We start from the raw sequence: 20,212 nt of genomic DNA, 5'->3' as shown, positions 1-20,212 counted from the left end.
ATTGGGGGGTAAGAAATAAGAATAGAAGACATAGCTTTGGGGCTAAGAAGGCAGATCAGGGCCCATTCAATACTTAATGAGTCTTGGCTGACTCTGTCTATTAAAAAGAGATTTAAACATAGTTGCAAGAGTTCCAGAAAGTAAATGAGCCAATGTAGCAAAGCAAATATAGTACACACACCTACACGACCTGATATTAAACACCAAAGGAAAATAGATAAAGGGGAAAATTAGAAATACATGCAAAGTAACAAAAGTTTCCTTTGCTTAATTGCATGCTTACATCAAATCTCTAAGTTCGAGGCCTCTCCTTCCAAACGTATCCTCTTTGGGCCTTTTTCTTCAGTTTGGTTGCTCAAATTAACTAGTCTGTTTTCCTTAGCCTCCACTGAACACCTTTTGTATGGTTTAAAACCTGTTCGACGACTCTTCAGCTTTCCATATCCAATTGCAAATGTCAGCAGCCCCTCCTCCCCATTCTTCTCGCCTCTACACATTGCAATATTCTCCATCTCTTGTTCGCCACAACATGAAGCCCATGTCTTGGTGTTCAGATCTAAAGTTGATGCATCTCCTCCATCTTTATCTTTGCCATTTTGCTTATCTACTTCTGTGTTATCCTTCTGTGGCATGTCCTTCATATCATATGGAGGTGAAAAGCTTTGTGGCAATACCTCCCTGGAGAAGAGTGCTTGAAATGCCAGCCGTCCCTGAATCCATGTGTAAATGTGAGAATGCTGAAACAATATTTGCTATTACATCACACATCTATTCATAAACAAGCATTTAAATTTTACCCCTTCAGAAACTTCCTTCCAAGAATCGCTAACGTTGATGCTGCTTCTAGTGCGACGAGTACTACAATCAGCGGCCGGTTGGTTTGGATCATCTTCTTTTGATTCTTCTTTTGATTCTTCTTTGCCTTTCTCATGCTTTTCAAGTGCGTCTGTCTCAACTTCACTGCTAGAAGGTGTGTTCGAACCACACGAGGAGCGGTCCACTTGTTTTCTGTTCTTTGTTTTGTCTGAATCATTAAGCACATTTTCTTCAGCAGCCTTCTCATGTTCAGCAGCTTTTGATCCAGCATTAAGCTTTGCACTTGCACTCTCTTCAGAGTCCGATGTTGATACAACAGGTGATTTACAGGCTGAATGCTGAGCTTGCAAAGCCTCAGAATATTCTGGCTCCAGCTGATGATCATCCAAGGGAGGATTTGGAGTAGTATTCTCTTTTCTCTCTGTTTTGGCTGCTGGAGCTTGACCAGGATCCATTGATGGAACTGCTGTTGTAGATGGAGGGCAGGTAAAAGCAGCATGAAGAGGAGCACACAAGGGAAGCAGTCCATGGGCTGCCCACCATGCAGTGGCGGCTGCTACAGTGGCAGCTGCTACAGCTGCCATACTTGGAGCAGAGTTCATTTGTCTAGATGGAAAGCCTCCCTGTGGACATGCAGGAGAATCTGCAAAATTTCCCACACTTGCATAAGGCCAAAATGTTGCTGCAAAGCTTGCTGCAGCATGGGCTGCAGGGTTTTGTAACAGAGTAGACACAACAAGATTTGAAAAGGTGGAGGAGATGTGGAGAATTGATCTATAGTCATCTTGATTTTGGTGAATCGGGGTAAAGGGAGGATGAAAAGATGGAAATGATGGATGAGTTGATGATGGAACATTACTCTGATGTTCATTAGTAGCAGATGCAGCTGAATTTGTGAATAAATTAGGATTTACATGAACTTCTCCCGTGGGGTGAAATATGGACTCTTGCATTGGCATATCTGAAGGAGATTGAGTACCTGTTCCAAGGCTCTCATCTAAGATGTGCACAGAAACATGCCTAGGGTAGTTAAGTGTAGCTTGCATCTCATCTGTCTGCAATGCATCTTTAAAGTCATTTGTTTTCTCACCTTGAACTATCTCATGTCCTCGGCTAGAGTTTTCCAAGGTCGATGCCTTACTTGTGCGATTGTCCTGAAAAGCCTGTTTGGCATCAGGTTTATCAATCTTTTCATTTCCCTTAAGTTCAACTGTGACGTGGGATTCATATGTTTCATCCTGATTTGCTACCTCTTTCAGCACAGGAACAAAATCCCTAAAAGTGCATGAGTTTCTGAGCCCCAGTGGTTTTGGTATAGAGTTTTTGTTTACTGAAGAAACAGAGGAACAGTGAGCTTCTTGTTGTAGGGTAAAGACTTCTGAGCAATTGTCATCCTGATTTTCTTTTGTATTAGTTAGCTTCTCATCTCCATCAAGTTTCTGACAATTAAGGGGACATCTAAATTTATCATCCAAAAAGCAATAAAATAGGTGAATAAAAAAAAAAAATGCAAGTGAAGAGAAAAACAAGTAAACTCACCTCAGAAATTGGTTCTTTTTCCAAGTCCAGTAGTTGTTTACAACGCAGAGAAGAAACTGGCTTTGGAGTTTTCACATCCCTCGTCCCAACTTGCAATGTGGAAGCAGCTGTGTAGGTCTTCCGGGGATAAGGATTATGTGGTTTTCTTTTGGGGCGAGGAGGAGGAATGTCAATGTCAATAGCTTGTCCTATTGGAACTCCTTTGGAATGAGCCTCCTTCTCCAGCTGCAAGCACAATATTTTCAGTACTCATTAATTAGAGAAGAAAGTTCATCAAATTCTGTTTCACGACAAAAACTGCTGTCCAACCATCCAACATGAATAACTGAATGGCTAACTGAAAAATTATTCTAATCAACTGCCCCAAGATGCAATAATTATTCAAGACAGCACACCATAAACTACATCCCCCATGGTATTGATCTTTCTAAACACAAACAAAAATTTTAAAAACTAAAATCAAACTCTGATAGCTGAACCTTATTGTCTTCATGAACATTCTCTATAAATGACAAAACACTCAAAGCAGAAGATGATGCATGTAAAACTTAGCTATAATTGGCATAATATGTTAATAAGTTACAGGTTAACAAAGAAGACAATTTGGTCTTGCATGATAAAAGCTGATGATGATCTTGCTTTTGCTTTTTCAAAGTCTCCATATAGCTTGGAGCATTGAGATGATCCCTTACATTTTATGGTAGCCCTTAAAGGTTAAGACAGATCACTCCATGTAACCAATCTAGCAAAGGTTTGGGCTGCCTCAGTGGTCTCTTTTGCAAGAAGTATCAGTTTTGCTGGTAATCTGAATTTAATACTATCGGTTATCCTAGCAGGAGAAGGATCTCAATTGAGGTTAGGTTTGGGTATCCTGGGTATACTAATTCATTGAAGATGCCTATTTTTAGCTTTGCCAACAAAGTTTGGAATCCTGAAATTGCAATTCTTCATCAAAATAATCAGTTCAACCATGCATTTTTTTCTCGATATTAAATTACATAGGTAGTCTCAATGAGGTCTCTGATGTGTCATTTTCTCTCACTCCTTTAAAATACTGTTAGCATATGATCATTACTTGTTTATAAACCGCTTGTGAAACATGGTTGCATTATTAATTTTTTGTGAAAACTAAATATGAATAACTTAGTGAATTTAAATTATAGTTGCACATTCCATCGTGTAAATAAAACAAAAAAAGGGAGCTGGTTTGGGCTAGCAATCATAATTGCTAGCCCAAACCAGCCCCCTTTTGTACTAAAACTCAAAATCTTAATCTGTAATTGTGAGAGAGGGATAAACCAGGACCTTGCCATAAAATGTTCAGTTTTCCATAAAAAGCAAAAGATAAGGTTTCACTTGAAAAATTCTCTGTACTAATATTCAAACCAAACAAAACTTGATTGCTCTCCAATTTAAAAAGAGAGTATAGACGAATTGACTTAAATGTTTTAGCAAACTAATGTCTGTACATCATCACCTAAATCAAAGCCACACATATCATAAATACACAGGAGAATATATTCTAATTCATAACATCAATGATGTTCATGTATCCAACAATATCAACATATACTCTTTTAAAAAAATTCTAAATGAGTTTTTTTTTCAATATATTTAAACAACTAACTATTTCTTACTAGAATATTACCAAAGCAGAGCCTAAAATGCCATTGCAGAAAGCTACAGGATGACAGCAAAATGAGAACATCTAAATGAGCAATTTCAGAATAAAGAACCATACGACAGCCAGTCTTGCTTCATTTCGACATGTGACTGAACCATAAACAGGAAGGACAAATTCAAGGAGAAGGCTTTAGCCTTGTCTTTAATTCCCTATAAGCTATTGTGGTTCCCTACCTCACACAAGATGAGACACCACAAGATCCCATCTCTATAAGATAAGCTAGATCTTGAGTTGTGCTCATGGTGGATGAGTTATACTTTCGAGTCACAATAATGAAGTGTAAACAAATGTTGTGGAATCCCACATTGCCTTCTTAGAATGTCCTCAACCTAAATGTACTCTTATACTTTCAAGTCATAGTATTCTTTTAGGGTTTTGATGCTAGGTTCATCATATCTAAAATGAAAATTAGATCATTTGTCAGTGGGGTCAGAAATGTCTTCAGTTTTTCTATTTCCTGAACTATGCAAAGAGGATGAGTCCAAATTAAAGTGTGATGAGGAAGCATTGATGAAATCTTAAATTCCTTGATTAGGGAAGGTTCCTTAGTGCTGTTTGCAAAACAAATGGACTAGAGTGCGTTGATTGAATGGGAATGCACTTGAATGCCAGGTCATTCGCTTAGATGATTTAGGAAAATTGTTAGGCTATGAAATTCCAAACGTTATCATCTTTTTATTCTGCCCTCTAAGCTTCCAGTGGAGAAGAAAAATAAAAGCATAATGTCTTATCCAGAATCTACTGCAATATTCTTTTATTCATTTTTCCCTGGCCACTTAAATTTCACTCACACGGTATATTAAACAGGAATATTCTTCAAGATCAAGGAGAAAATTCATAGGAACCTAGGTAACCTGAATCAACTCAGTCCACCTTCCTCAAAAAGGAAGTTTTCTAATTATTCGACACTATGCCGCACAAATCTGATAAGAGTAATGCTACACTTACACCATTTTTTTACACCATTTTGTAAACATCATGATGTGGCATACGCTACAACCACATAAATTCTATTATAATATTAAAAATTCAAAATAATTAAAAATTTGTGTGGTTGTGACATATGCCACATCATGATGTAATGAAAATTGTGTAAAAGAGTGATATAAGTGTAACATTACTCATCTAATAAAGTCAATGGACAAAGCATTCAGCACAGACAAGATCAAATTATTTGTATGTAAAACCATTATGCATAATATGACATATATGCAATATGCATGTAAGATTGTCTTTGAACACAGATAATTACAGCCACATGCAAATACCAGCGAGAGTTTGTCTACTGAACAATGAAGACAGCAAATTGTTTACTGATTCATGGATTATATGTTCTATGGTATGAAAAGTAAGTAATCAGAAGGAAACTAAACAAACCTAAGAATGCAAATTGATGATTGAAAATCTCTGAAGCAGTTAAATCTACAACCAAGCAATTAGAAGCAGATATGTACGTTTGATGTAGAGAAAGGCAATAAGGTACCGATTGACCTTAAAAGAACTTTTGAGCATGACTTCTGATCTGCACAGCAGTCTTTGTTCCTAATGTTCTGCACACCACCATGTAAAACACAGAAACAAGAGGAGAGACAGATCTCTAATTAAGTGAACATACAAATAATAGAATTTGTCATTCCTACTAGATACATCCAGCAGATTCAGATCTACAATTCTAGAACCACACATCTAGACATAATCTATGTATATTGGCACTCACATCAATAATATACCTGTGCAGAAACCAAAAATTAAAAAGAAAATTAAAAGTTAAAAGAAAAGATTAACCTTCTATGCGTTGCCAACGCGTCCATAGAGCTTCAGGGCTTCTAGAAACCTATTATGCTCCTCCTCTGTCCATCGCTCTCGTTGCTTAGTGATTGTATAAGGCTTCCTCGTCTATCATTTAACAAAATTCACAGTTCATATATAAATCTTAATAGTTATTTCAATATCTTAAAAAAAAAAAAAAAAAAAAAAGAAACTGTGAAAGTTCATATTTGATGTGACCTTAATAATCAAGTCTTCTCCAGAGGAATAGGTGTCCATCACCAGACCTCGGCAGCTAGCGCTGCTTCAAATCCTCTCTAACCAGCAACGGATAAAACAAAAACCTCCCTTCATTTTTTCTTTCAATATCAAATAGTAAAGCCGTTGTTGAAGACGTAAACAAAACCTGATAAGGCAACACTACTGCAAAAGAGAAAAAAGCAACAGCAATCGATAGAGATCCGTCTTTGTTTGGTTTCAGCACAATAAGCATTCCAATTCACATTCACTGAAGATTGGAAAGTAGCATATAATTACACAAAGTACAAAATTAATTAATGCTAAATTATTTGAGAAATTTTTGGAATCCACCAGAACACAGAGAGACAGAGACGCTTCTCCGAAAGAACTTAAAAGAAAATTCCTTTATTCAGAATCCTCACCAAAACGAACCCGTAGACGCCAAAACCTTTAAAATACGAAAAAGAAAACAGAGAAAAAAAAAACTCGAATCAGTAATTAAACAGCCATTTCTGCATCTACTTACCACATGCCAGCACAAAATACATTCCTTCGCATAATACTTTAACCCTCTCTCTTTGGTTGCCGAGAAAAAGTACTAAGTAAGGAAATGAAAAAATAAACTTCAAATCTCATCATCAATTATTGATCGAAAAAAAAGTTCTCGAAAATTAATTTTTGTTCCTTTATAGTGAATATTCTCGGCGACCAAACGGAGAAGTAACTGAAGTAAAAAGTACAGAAATATGTAAAGAGTACCTTTGGTGAAAGCCATGGAGTATGTGCAGTCTGAAAGCATCAATAAAGTTTGTGATCAACCATATACCCAATTCACCGGCAACTAGTCGGAGAACTCATCGTTGGCTGCAATGGTGGATCTGAATCGAAAACACTTTAATCAGAGCACTGCAAAAGAAACACTAATTAAAATTCTCAAGAGAAAAGAAGCGGAAGTGAAAGACGTGTGTTGTGAGAACTGAGACCTGAAAGTCCAAAAACCACACAAGTTGGGAAACTTAGGAGCAATCTCAGCCACTATAATTTCTTGTGGATTTTTTTTTCTAAAAAATTCGCTAAATTTTATTTGAGGCTACAAAAGAATGAAGGGGTCACTGGAGAGATGGAGAGGAAGGATCACTGGATCATGCCAAGTGGCGAAAACATAGTGGCTAATTAACTTAAACCTTACCCGTGCACTTTTCCTATTATATTTTTTGCTTTCACCCGTTGTTGCATCTTCAAATCTCCGCCACAAGTTTCCATACAGTGAGGTTAAGTCCGTAAAAGCGCCTCCAGCTGTGACTCGTGGGCCCTTCTATGATGTGGCTTACAGCAGACTACCGTCTTTATCCGGTCACCTTAGTACGGACAAGTAAGGAAAGCGGATGGCTTTTCGGCAGCATGGCAGTGGAGACTGGTACGTGGCGGTTTTATAGAAGTGGAGGCTGGTAATCTTTGGGTGAAGCCTCACGAGGGATATTAAAGTGCTAGTTTTGCGGTTCGTCAACGAGAGCCTATTTTATTTGGAGTAATATTGCATTTACATCATCTATTATACTATTTTTATTATATTATACTATTTTTATTATATCATAATGTGATATATCTCACATCTACATAAATTTTTAATTATTTTAAATTTTTAATATTATAATAAAATAATTATTAGTAAAATAGTGATAGTGTAATGAAAATAATGTAATGAGTGGTGTAAATGTTTTATTTGACCCATTGGTTGTTTGAAATGATTAAGCTGGTGTAAAACGTCAGTAGTTACTAGTTACCAGAAATGTCTACTTGATAGTCCTTTTTAAAAATTATTTATTTATTTTTAAGATTTTTTAATTAAGCTTTAATCAAAATTCTTCATTATTGTGCAGCCATTTACAATATCTTGAATAACCTAAAACTTTGCAATAATAAAATATTAGATTCTCCAATGTTACTATTTTACAATAATTCCGCGTATATATATTTATATTTCCAATGTTATACAATGACCCAAAAATATAGCTAAGAGTAATAGTTTTTAATTGGGTTATTAGAAAAATACATTATTTAAGTTCGTTTGAATTCCAACACAATCAGTTAAGTATTTGTTAAAACAGAAATGCAATAATTTTGTTTTGCAGTGGAAAAGGAAATGGAAAGGTCTTGCTTACTTTAAAGGTCTTCTTAGGAGTTTCATGGTAACAGTTATGAAGGTAAATCATCATAACAGTTTTAATGAGTTTTTAGTAGCAGTTTTTAAAACACCCAACATGTGCTTAAGAGTTTATTTTCTAGCGGTTCTGATAGCTTTTTAAAATAATAAATTTACATATATGCCCATAAAAATACCCCAACTTCAACCAATATTTAGGAGTTTTGTTTTTTCAATTACAAAGTAAGGATTCTTTATTTGTTTTCTATTTATTAGTACTTTATAATTTCAAATGTGATAAAATTTTCTTATCCTTCTTCGCTATTCTTTACTGCATCTAGAATAATTGAAAAATTATAGCCCTACTTCTTCAATAAAGCATCTAGAAATGAGATTTTAATAATATTTTTTTATGATTACTTAAAATTAATTTATATTTAATATGATTGGAGACACGCATAATATGGTTAAAAAAAAAAATTGGATATAATTGGGATAGTTTTGTAATGGATATGGTATTTGTAGAATAAAATTTTAAAACTAATCAAAACACCCTATTTTGGAATGTTTTATAAACCCCTAAAAAATACATTACACTAATTCTAGAGGATTTTTGAGCTAGTCAAAATCAGTGCATAAAAAATCTAGCAAGTAATAATTTTATAATACCTCAAAACCAGTCTAATTAAAAACCTTTCAAAACCAGTGAAAAAAAAAAAAAAAAAAAAAAAAAAAAAAAAAGCCATCTTGTTCTTATGAGGAAAGAAAGATATGTCTAGTTCACCCTTTTGACAAATCCATTCAACAAACTTGCAATAAAATAAAATAAGAATTCATGAAAACATCCCTCAACAGTTATTTTATAATTGGTAAGTAAATAAATAGATAGTGCTTTTATAATTATTACAATAAAACCTCTCTATATTCATAATATTGGGATCAAACTAATTTATTACTATAAGGAGGCTATAACTTAATAGAGGTGTAGTTACAAAAAAACTATTTTGATTTCTTATTTTATAATTCATGTTTTAGTAGTACGTATTAGGACTTCAATTAATTGTTTTAGTAGTATTACGATTTCTTATTTACTTTTAATATCATTTGTTTCTTATTTTATAATTTATGTTTGGGTAGTATTAGGATTTCCTATTTACTTTTAATATTACTTGATTTCCTATTTTAAAATTCATGTTTTGATAGTACTAGGATTTCAATTCATGTTTTAGTATTAGTAGGATTTCAATTCATTGTTTTAGTAGTAGTATTAGGATTTCTTATTTACTTATCCTAGTAGAATTATGATTAGCCTGCTATAAATAGGGTTGTTATGTTTCAACTTATTCAATCAAGTTTTCAATAAAATCTTCCACCAATTCAAGTGATACCTTTCTTCTTCCTCTAGCAAATCAATCACGCCACCCAAAGTTAATACACGAACTCAATTGACTAAAAGTATTCGTGTTGAGTTGTGCAAAATGAAAGAATCAAACCCTAGTTAGAAGCAGAAAGATCTTGTGAAGTGATTAGAAGATACTCATAGTCTTAAGGTATCACAAGCAGCAATATCTAAGACACTCAAACGATCAGCTCACCTCCTTCAAGAAGAAGGATTGTTGAACCCAAACACAAAATGTTCAAAGATGGTAAAGTACCCAGCAATGGAGTCTGCCCTCTATGAATGGTTTGTATGCCATCAACATGATGTCAATATGAATGGTGAATTGTTAAAAGAGAAGGGAAACATTTTTCTAAGGAAACTCTATCCCGAAGCTATCTCGTTTGAATTTTCAAATGGATGGTTGGAAAAGTTCAAGCAACGACATGCAATTCATTCCTTTTGTCATTTTGGGGAAAGTGGTTAAGTTAATATGGAGAAAATTGAAGCTAGTTTGCCATCAATAAGAGAGGAATTAGACAAATGGGCTTGGAAGGACATTTATAAAATGGATGAAACTGGCTTATTTTATCGAATGCAAGCCAATAACTCTCTTGCAACAAAGCAGTTAGAGAGCCGAAAGCAAAACAAAGAGAGGATTACAACTGTTATTTGTTGCAATGGAGATGGCTCTGACAAACTTCCACTTTGGGTCATCGGTAAGTTTCTTAATCCAAGATGCTTTAATAATGTTAACCGTGATAATCTAAATTGCAAGTATCGAGCGAATTCAAATGTATGGATGACATCTTTGTTTTTTATGGAATGGCTTAAGTGGTTTGATAGCCGTTTGGATAGAAATGTCTTGCTTATATTGGATAATTGTACCGTACATGGCAAAAAGGAGAATCTCCTCCCACTTCATCACACAACTGTTCTGTTCCTACCACTAGTTAGCAATTCCAAAATCCAGCCATGTGATGCAGGCTTTATTAGAAATTTCAAAGGTTATTATCAGTAGCGCTTTAATCGCTTCCTTTTGAAACAGATAGAAGATCATGTATTGGAACCAGAAAAGATAAGTATCCTTGATGGAATTGTAAATGCAGTTGCTGCATGGTCAATTGATGTGAAGTCACAGACAATTATCAATTGTTTTAAGCATTGCAAAATTAGGACCCCGATATTGATGAATTGCAAGTTACAAATGAAGTAGATGAGAAAAATAGAAGAGTCATTGCAAGATTGAGTGATCAAATTCGACAACTTCATTACACTAATCAAATGGATATTAATGTCTTCCTCGATCATCCAAATGAGCAATAAGTCGTATATGCTTTAATTGAAGAAGAAATCATTGCTGTAATTAGACAAAAAGATAAAGGAAATAATCCTGAGGATGATAGTATGGAAATGCAAAAATTTTGTGCCATGAAGCTCTAAAGATGAGAAGCTAGAAATATTTTGGCTTCAACAAAAGGTGTCCATGCTAGCAAGTTATTACATACCTGCAAGTTAGAAGATTTGGTAACAACTGTAAAGCATAAATTATTGTCTCAAACAACTTTAGATAAATATTTTATTTCATCATAAACCTTTAATGTAACATAGCATATATATTTTTTTTTTTGCAATATACAAATAATTATTACTATGTAGAGACAACTTTCCTTAAGACAGGAATTAAAAAAATTATAACTTATTACAATGTAGAGTTTATTCTTATTTATAACTATCCCAAATTGGGAATATAATTTTTTATGACTATGTAGAGTTTATTCATATATAAAGTATCACTATAGAGAGATTTTATTGTATAACTTTATTTATAAAAATTCTACACATACATAAAAGTGCATTTGAAACAATTGCGAGTGATAAGAACTTGAAGCATAAGATACTTTAAGGAAATGAGATAAGGAATAGGACCACCTAGGATCCCAAAATCAAAAGTTATTTTTCTAGGCTGAAACGCGAAAGTTCATTAGAGAGGTGGGCTTTGTGTGTGCACTGGGCCACCTTAATATGGACTTTACCCATTTTGATGGTCTTCCCCAATCACAAAGAAGCAAACGCTATATCACCGGTATGTTCAAGAATCAATTTTTTAATCTTGAGTAAACTGAAATCATTTTGCTTAAGGCATACTTGTAAGTCACGGGGCTTCAGGTTATTAGCGCCTAATATAGCATCTATTTTTGCAGGATAGCTGTTATTGATAATTCTATTTTTGGAGTAACAACTAACTTTACTAACCAAGATTTCATATATGGAAGGACGGACTCCAACATTAAAAATTTTAAATGGCAACGCCAATCTTGATTGTCCTTTCCCGTCCCAAACGGGAGTTTCTGAAATGCAAAGAGTTAAAATCAGTAATAGATGTCACAATATGGTAATTGATGACAGCAACTGTGGTGACATCAATGTTCAATGAGTAACTGCATAACTCTATGAAAGCCACATGGATTTTTGAGGCAAATGAGGCCAGATATGGTTACAATTCATGGCTGCTTCCTCTTCATTTACAATTTTATTTATTTTCTTTTATCAGAAATAGCATGTAACGAATGAATCCTTCCTGTTTTTAAGACTTTCTTTCCTGTTTTCAAGGCAATATATTTTATTTCATTCACTATACTCGTGATTTCGTGAATTTGTCGAGTCTCGCGTGTACAAATTAGGCTTTCTACATTTATAAGGTCACTCTCCCTCAAAGAAAAAAGCCATCCAGTAACACCAAGAAAACATTTGCAAGGTGTAATGGCTACCACAAAGCAACTATTATCTGACATCGTGTCTGGTGTAAGTTCTGTTCCCTCAAACTACATCCGACCCATATCCGACCGTCCAAATATTGATGAAGTTTCTCTTGGCAATCCAATTCCTCTGATTGATCTCCAAGGCCTCGATAGCTCAAACCGTTCTGATGTTGTCAAAGAGATAGGCCAAGCTTGCCAAGAGTATGGTTTCTTTCAGGTATATGTATATATATTATCAAACGTGCACACACATGATGGAAAATTTATATATCAGGGTTTTTCTGTTAAAAGTTATCCTAATGATCATCTTTGTAAAGGTCAAAAACCATGGGATTCCAGAAGAGGTGATAGATAAGATGTTATGCCTGTCAAGGGACTTTTTCCATTTGCCTGAGAGTGAAAGAATGAAGAATTACTCCGATGATCCTATGAAGACAACGAGACTCTCCACTAGTTTTAATGTAAAAACTGAAAAAGTATCCAACTGGAGAGATTTCTTAAGAATCCACTGCCACCCTTTAGAGGATTACATACACGAATGGCCAACCAACCCTCCATCTTTCAGGTATTATACAAAGTATCATTAGAGATATGCCACATACCTGCTTTAATATATATTACAATTTCAATCTGTTCCCATTCTAACTTTTTTTTTTGTTTCACAGAGAGGATGTTGCTGAGTACAGCAAGAACGCTAGAGGGTTAGCACTGAGACTGCTTGAAGCCATCTCGGAGAGCCTAGGCCTGGAAAGGGATTATATAAACAAAGCACTGGGCAAGCATGGGCAGCACATGGCAATAAATTACTATCCTCCATGTCCGCAACCAGAGCTTACCTACGGGTTACCTGGCCATGCTGATCCTAATTTAATCACCATTCTCCTTCAAGATAACGTCCCAGGTTTGCAGGTGCTAAAAGATGGCAAGTGGCTCGCCGTCCCTCCAATTTCAAACACCTTCATTGTCAATATCGGTGATCAAATGCAGGTAATCATCAGGGCTCTACATTAAACTTGTATTCTTTTAGACTGGCAATTAATTCAAACTTCTTGTTTCAATTTTCTAAATTAGCTTGCAGCATGGGGACAACGTGGGCTGCCGTAAGAATATGAATTAAACAACGTAGTCATCCATTTAATTTTCTTGAGCTTAGGGAGTTGATGAAATACAATTACATTTATCAATTAGTCATTTCAAATGATAAATTTGCTGGTTGCCCTGTTGCTGTGTGTAGGTGATCAGCAACGATCGATACAAGAGTGTGTTACATCGAGCCATAGTGAATAGCAACAAGGAGAGGATCTCAATCCCAACCTTTTATTGTCCATCACCTGATGCTGTGACGTTACCGGCGCCACATCTGATCAACGATCATCATCCTCCCCTGTATAGGAACTTTGCATACAGTGATTACTACAAGAAATTCTGGAACCGGGGGCTTGCAACCGAGACATGTTTGGACATGTTTAAGATTACAACCTCGAACCCTTGAGCTTGAGACGAGAAGCAAGGGGTTTCCCTTAACTAAACTTTGTTATTTAACACAATGTATTTCCAATGAGCATTGCCCAATTTTTAGGTATAAGACTTTGAGCTTGTTCTGTCATAATAATCACTTTAACTAATTTGGAATATGAAGTTTAAGGGATGTAAGATCAGTGATTATATGTACAATGCCAACTAAAGAACTTATTAAGTTATTAGGCGATTTAGGCTCCGTTCCAACTTCCCGAGACACATGAATAAAAGATACTACGTCGTTTCAAATCTGAACACATATTGCAAAAATTCTACAATATCACATGATTATTACAGTTCACCCTCTTTAAAAAATCACAATGGTTTTCACATGGTTTTATACCATATATTCAATTTGTATCACACGCATCTTCTTTACAATCAATTAATATAAAATTGAATATTATATTTCAGTCATTTATTAATTGAAAATTATATTTTTATATTTTCATGGATTTCACGTGTTCACACTGTCAAATTCAACCTTCATACTTTTGTGCGCGTAGTTTACTTCTGTTGTGATGATTTAGGATTCACTGCAATGGCGAGCTTTCCAACCAACGGAAAAAAATTAAGTAATTGGTGGAGTGTATTTTATTTTTTGAATGTGACTTGTACATTAAATTAAACACTGTCAACGTGTTTTTTGTGGTGCATCCTATTACAACAACTGATTAAATAAAGCATATCATAAATGGGATCCACTTGATACGCATTATGTATATACACATATAAAATTATATGATATCCAATAATCAGCTTATGAAAGGCTGTTACATAAATTTATCACATTTATTATGCCCCAACCAAAACAACGGCAAGCGACATTGCAGTTGAAGTTTTTTTATGGGCTTGGTGATGTGATATTATTGTTGGTAGCATAAAAGGATAGATTCTGATTAAGCATGAGGTAGCTACTTGAGAAACTCCATCACATACAAATTGCATGAACGGCATTGGAATTTGACATCTCTAAATAGTAAATCCAGCTGCAGTTGCCACCTCAACTAGAGTCAACATTATTGCATCCATAAGAAACTCGTTTTAATCACTCCATCTATAACAATTACCTTTCCATCATCAGGAATAGCTTTTTAGCGATTCGTATCAAAATGATATATTAATATAAATTTTCATGGATTTCACTTTTTGGTTAAAGGAACTCGTGTATAATGTGATTCAATGAGTGTGGTCAAATAAGTGATATTAATCTCCTCCACACAAACAAAACTGACAACTGACATGACTTAAATTATTTTGATTGAATAGCAATATTAATTAGAGGGTGCATATTATTTACATTTTTCTTTTTTCTTTTTTTGTTATTGGGGATATTTGAGTCAATTTATGTGCACCTCGATTAATCTTTCAACCCTAAATAAAACTTTTGAAATAGGATAAATTTTACGGTCCGTGGTCAACAATATTAACAACTGTTTTTGTGATTCAAACATGAGACCACAGAGAGAACACACATTGTTTACCTTTTGTTTACTTATATTTTAGGTTTTCACGTGAGGAGTGGGGTAATTGGACTAGTCAATATTTGGATACCCTTTTTTAAGAATTCGATTTTCTTGGTGAGTTATACCCCATGTGTATAGAACAATATAGAGAAACGCTTCAGTCTAATTTGTATGGGATCCTTGTAACTAAATAGATGCATTTAAGTGAAAAACGTTTGTGTGAAACATATGTTGATCAAGATCCAAATGGATAATATCTATTTTATAAGACTTGGATGTTACAACTTCAATTGGTATAAGAAAGAGTAAACTCACTACTCGATACGTGGAGTGACGATCTCATAAGAGTCTGAGATGAGATCCATTGAATGGAGAGTTTTGCATCCTGCATTACTCTAGTACTAAACTTAAAATAGATAATATTATATATTATTAAAATTTTATTATAAATTACTGTCAGTTCCTTGTCGTTTAGTTAAAATAATTTAAAATTTGGATTATTAAATTGCTAAATGCTAATCCAACGTGACTTTAAATTAAAACCCTTTCAAAAAAAAGTGAAAAAAAAAAACTCTGAGCCCAAAAAAAAAAAAAAAAAAAAAAAAAAACAAAAAAAAAAGCCATCTTTTTATGAGGAAGAAGATATGTCCGTTCACCCTTTTGACAAATCCATTCACAAAACTTGCAATAAAATAAATAAGAATTCATGAAAACATCCCTCAACAGTTATTTTTATAATTGTAAGTAAATAATAGATAGTGCTTTATAATTATTACAATAAAAACCTCTCTATATTCATAATATTGGGATCAAACTAATTATTACTATAAGGAGGCTATAACTTAATAGAGGTGTAGTTACAAAAAAATATTTTGATTCTATTTTATAATTCTGTTTTGTTACGTATTAGGACTTCAAAATTGTTTAGTAGTATTCGATTTCTTATTTACTTTTAATATCATTTGTTTCTTATTTTATAATTTATGTTTGGGTAGTATTAGGATTTCCTATTTACTTTTAATATTATCTTGATTTCCTATTTTAAAATTCATGTTTTGATAGTACTAGGATTTCAATTCATGTTTGTATTAGTAGGATTAATTATGTTTAGTAGTAGTATTAGGATTTCTTATTTACTTATCCTAGTAGAATTATGATTAGCCTGCTAAATAGGGTTGTTATGTTTCAACTTATCAATCAAGTTTTCAATAAAATCTTCCACCAATTCAGTGATACCTTTCTTCTTCCTCTAGAAATCAATCACGCCACCCAAAGTAATACACGAACTCAATTGACTAAAAGTATTCGTGTTGAGTTGTGCAATGAAAGAATCAAACCCTAGTTAGAAGCAAAAGAAAGATCTTGTGAAGTGATTAGAAGATACTCATAGTCTTAAGGTATCACAAGCAGCAATATCTAAGACCTCAAACGATCAGCTCACCTCCTTCAAGAGAAGGATGTGTGAACCAAACACAAAGTTCAAAGTGGTAAAGTACCCCGCAATGGAGTCTGCCTCTATGATGGTTTGTATGCCATCAACATGATGTCAATATGATGGTGAATTGTTAAAAGAGAAGGGAAACATTTTTCTAAGGAAACTCTATCCCGAAGCTATCTCGTTTGAATTTCAAATGGATGGTTGGAAAAGTTCAAGCAACGACATGCAATTCATTCCTTTTGTCATTTGGGGAAAGGTGTTAAGTTAATATGGAGAAAATTGAAGCTAGTTTGCCATCAATAAGAGAGGAATTAGACAATGGGCTTGGAAGGACATTTATAAAATGGATGAAACTGGCTTATTATCGAATGCAAGCCAAACTCTCTTGCAACAAAGCAGTTAGAGAGCCGAAAGCAAAACAAGAGGGATACAACTGTTATTTGTTGCAATGGAGATGGCTCTGACACTTCCACTTTGGGTCATCGGTAAGTTTCTTAATCCAAGATGCTTTAATAATGTTAACCGTGTAATTAAATTGCAAGTATCGAGCGAATTCAAATGTATGGATGACATCTTTGTTTTATGGAATGGCTTAAGTGGTTTGATAGCCGTTTGGATAGAAATGTCTTGCTTATATTGGATAATTGTACGTACATGGCAAAAAGGAGAATCTCTCCCACTTCATCACACAACTGTTGTTCCTACCACTAGTTAGCAATTCCAAAATCCAGCCATGTGATGCAGGCTTTTTAGAAATTTCAAAGGTTATTATCAGTAGCGCTTTAATCGCTTCCTTTGAAACAGATAGAAGATCATGTATGGACCAGAAAAGATAAGTATCCTTGATGGAATTGTAAATGCAGTTGCTGCATGGTCAATTGATGTGAAGTCACAGACAATTATCAATTGTTTTAGCATTGCAAATTAGGACCCGAGATTGATGAATTGCAAGTTACAAATGAAGTAGATGAGAAAAATAGAAGAGTATTGCAAGATTGAGTGATCAAATTCGACAACTTCATTACACTAATCAAATGGTATAATGTCTTCCTCGATCATCCAAATGAGCAATAGTCGTATATGCTTTAATTGAAGAAGAATCATTGCTGTAATTAGACAAAAAGATAAAGGAAATAATCCTGAGGATGATAGTATGGAAATGCAAAAATTTTGTGCCATGAAGCTCTAAAGATGAGAAGCTAGAAATATTTTGGCTTCAACAAAAGGTGTCCATGCTAGCAAGTTATTACATACCTGCAAGTTAGAAGATTTGGTAACAACTGTAAAGCAAAATTGTTCTCAAACAACTTAGATAAATATTTTATTTCATCATAAACCTTAATGTAACATAGCATATATTTTTTTTTTTGCAATATACAAATAATTATTACTATGTAGACAAACTTCCTTAAGACAGGAATTAAAAAATTATAATTATTACAATGTAGAGTTTATTCTATTTATAACTATCCAAATTGGGAATATAATTTTTATGACTATGTAGAGTTTATTCTATATAAAGTATCACTATGAGAGATTTTATTGTATAACTTATTATTAAAAATTCTACACATACATAAAAGTGCATTTGAAACAATTGCGAGTGATAAGAACTTGAAGCATAAGATACTTTAAGGAAATGAGATAAGGAATAGGACCACCATGGATCCAAAATACAAAGTTATTTTCTAGGCTGAAACGCGAAAGTTCATTAGAGAGGTGGGCTTTTGTGTGTGCACTGGGCCACCTTAATATGGACTTTACCCATTTTGATGGTCTTCCCCAACACAAAGAAGCAAACGCTATATCACCGGTATGTTCAAGAAAATCTAATTATTTCTCAATGTTTTAACTTGAATAAACTAAATCATTTTGCTTAAGGCATACTTGTAAGTCACGGGGCTCAGGTTATTAGCACTAATATAGCATCTTTTGCAGGATAGCTGGTATTGATAATTCTTTTTTGGAGTAACAACTGACTTTACTAACAAGATTTCATATATGGAAGGACGGACTCCAACATTAAAAATTTCAAATGGCAACGCCAATCTTGTGCCTTTTCCGTCCCAAACGGGAGTTTCTGAAATGCAAAGAGTTAAAATCAGTAATAGATGTCACAATATGGTAATTGATGACAGCAACTGTGGTGACATCAATGTTCAATGAGTAACTGCATAACTCTATGAAGCCACATGGTTTTTGAGGCAAATGAGGCCAGATATGGTTACAATTCATGGCTGCTTCCTCTTCATTTACATTTTATTTTTCTTTATCAGAAATAGCATGTAACGAATGAATCCTCCCTGTTTTAAGACTTTCTTTCCTGTTTCAAGGCAATATATTTTTTTCATTCACTATACTCGTGATTTCGTGAATTTGTCGAGTTCGCGTGTACAAATTAGGCTTTCTACATTATAAGGTCACTCTCCCTCAAAGAAAAAAAGCCATCCAGTAACACCAAGAAAACATTGCAAGGTGTAATGGCTACCACAAAGCAACTATTATCTGACATCGTGTCTGGTGTAAGTTCTGTTCCCTCAAACTACATCCGACCCATATCCGACCGTCCAAATATTGATGAAGTTTCTCTTGGCAATCCAATTCCTCTGATTGATCTCAAAGCCTCGATAGCTCAAACCGTTCTGATGTTGTCAAAGAGATAGGCCAAGCTTGCCAAGAGTATGGTTTCTTTCAGGTATATGTATATATATTATCAAACGTGCACACACATGAGGAAAATTTATATATCGGGTTTCTGTTAAAAGTTATCCTAATGATCATCTTTGTAAAGGTCAAAAACCATGGGTTCCAGAAGAGGTGATAGATAATGTTATGCCTGTCAAGGGACTTTTTCCATTTGCCTGAGAGTGAAAGAATGAAGAATTACTTCGATGATCCTATGAAGACAACGAGACTCTCCTAGTTTTAATGTAAAAACTGAAAAAGTATCCAACTGGAGAGATTTCTTAAGAATCCACTGCCACCCTTTAGAGGATTAATACACGAATGGCAAACCACCCTCACTTTCAGGTATTATACAAAGTATCATTTAGATATGCCACATACCTGCTTTAATTATATTACAATTTCAATCTGTTCCCATTCTAACTTTTTTTTGTTTCACAGAGAGGATGTTGCTGAGTACAGCAAGAACGCTAGAGGGTTAGCACTGAGACTGCTTGAAGCAATCTCAGAGAGCTAGGCCTGGACAGGGATTATATAAACAAAGCACTGGGCAAGCATGGGCAGCACATGGCAATAAATTATTATCCTCCATGTCCGCAACCAGAGCTTACCTAGGGTACTGGCCATGCTGCTCAATTTAATCACCATTCTCCTTCAAGATAAACGTCCCAGGTTTGCAGGTGTAAAAGATGGCAAGGGGCTCGCCGTCCCTCCAATTTCAAACACCTTCATGTCCATATTGGTGATCAAATGCGTAATCATGGCTCTACATTAAA

The 20,212-nt window shown here is 34.5% G+C and overlaps 2 protein-coding genes and 1 pseudogene across 2 annotated transcripts; 2 read left to right on the top strand and 1 right to left on the bottom strand.

The window, feature by feature from the left end:
• Positions 1-35: 35 nt before the first annotated feature.
• LOC116108997 (protein LHY-like) lies at positions 36-7,017 on the bottom strand. Its single transcript, XM_031395241.1, is given in 9 exon segments — positions 36-710; positions 798-2,255; positions 2,356-2,580; positions 5,523-5,581; positions 5,825-5,842; positions 5,845-5,935; positions 6,047-6,229; positions 6,469-6,494; positions 6,806-7,017. Coding segments are annotated over 7 exon segments (2,316 nt in total). The 5' UTR covers positions 6,086-6,229; positions 6,469-6,494; positions 6,806-7,017; the 3' UTR covers positions 36-284.
• Positions 7,018-12,140: 5,123 nt separating this feature from the next.
• Positions 12,141-13,893, top strand: LOC116109056 (protein DMR6-LIKE OXYGENASE 2-like). The gene is made up of 4 exons (XM_031395313.1): positions 12,141-12,546; positions 12,647-12,894; positions 12,995-13,316; positions 13,564-13,893. The coding sequence occupies exons 1-4, from the start codon at positions 12,331-12,333 to the stop codon at positions 13,819-13,821; spliced, it is 1,044 nt and encodes a 347-aa protein (XP_031251173.1). The 5' UTR covers positions 12,141-12,330; the 3' UTR covers positions 13,822-13,893.
• A 5,338-nt stretch (positions 13,894-19,231) lies between these two features.
• Positions 19,232-20,211, top strand: LOC116108930 (annotated as a pseudogene).
• The last annotated feature ends 1 nt before the right edge of the window (position 20,212 follows it).

This window comes from Pistacia vera, unplaced genomic scaffold (genome assembly GCF_008641045.1).
Source record: "Pistacia vera cultivar Batoury unplaced genomic scaffold, PisVer_v2 Contig570, whole genome shotgun sequence".
NCBI lineage: Eukaryota > Viridiplantae > Streptophyta > Magnoliopsida > Sapindales > Anacardiaceae > Pistacia > Pistacia vera.
The sequence above is the reverse complement of the archived record's forward strand: the minus strand, read 5'-3'. Positions and strand labels throughout refer to the sequence as shown.

Excerpts from the sequence above, each read along its gene's own strand:
- LOC116109056 (XM_031395313.1), top strand. The coding sequence starts at position 12,331 with ATGGCTACCACAAAGCAACTATTATCTGACATCGTGTCTGGTGTAAGT. Across the intron at positions 12,895-12,994 it reads ACCAACCCTCCATCTTTCAG|AGAGGATGTTGCTGAGTACA; the intron begins GTATTATACAAA and ends TTTGTTTCACAG. Across the intron at positions 13,317-13,563 it reads ATATCGGTGATCAAATGCAG|GTGATCAGCAACGATCGATA; the intron begins GTAATCATCAGG and ends TGCTGTGTGTAG.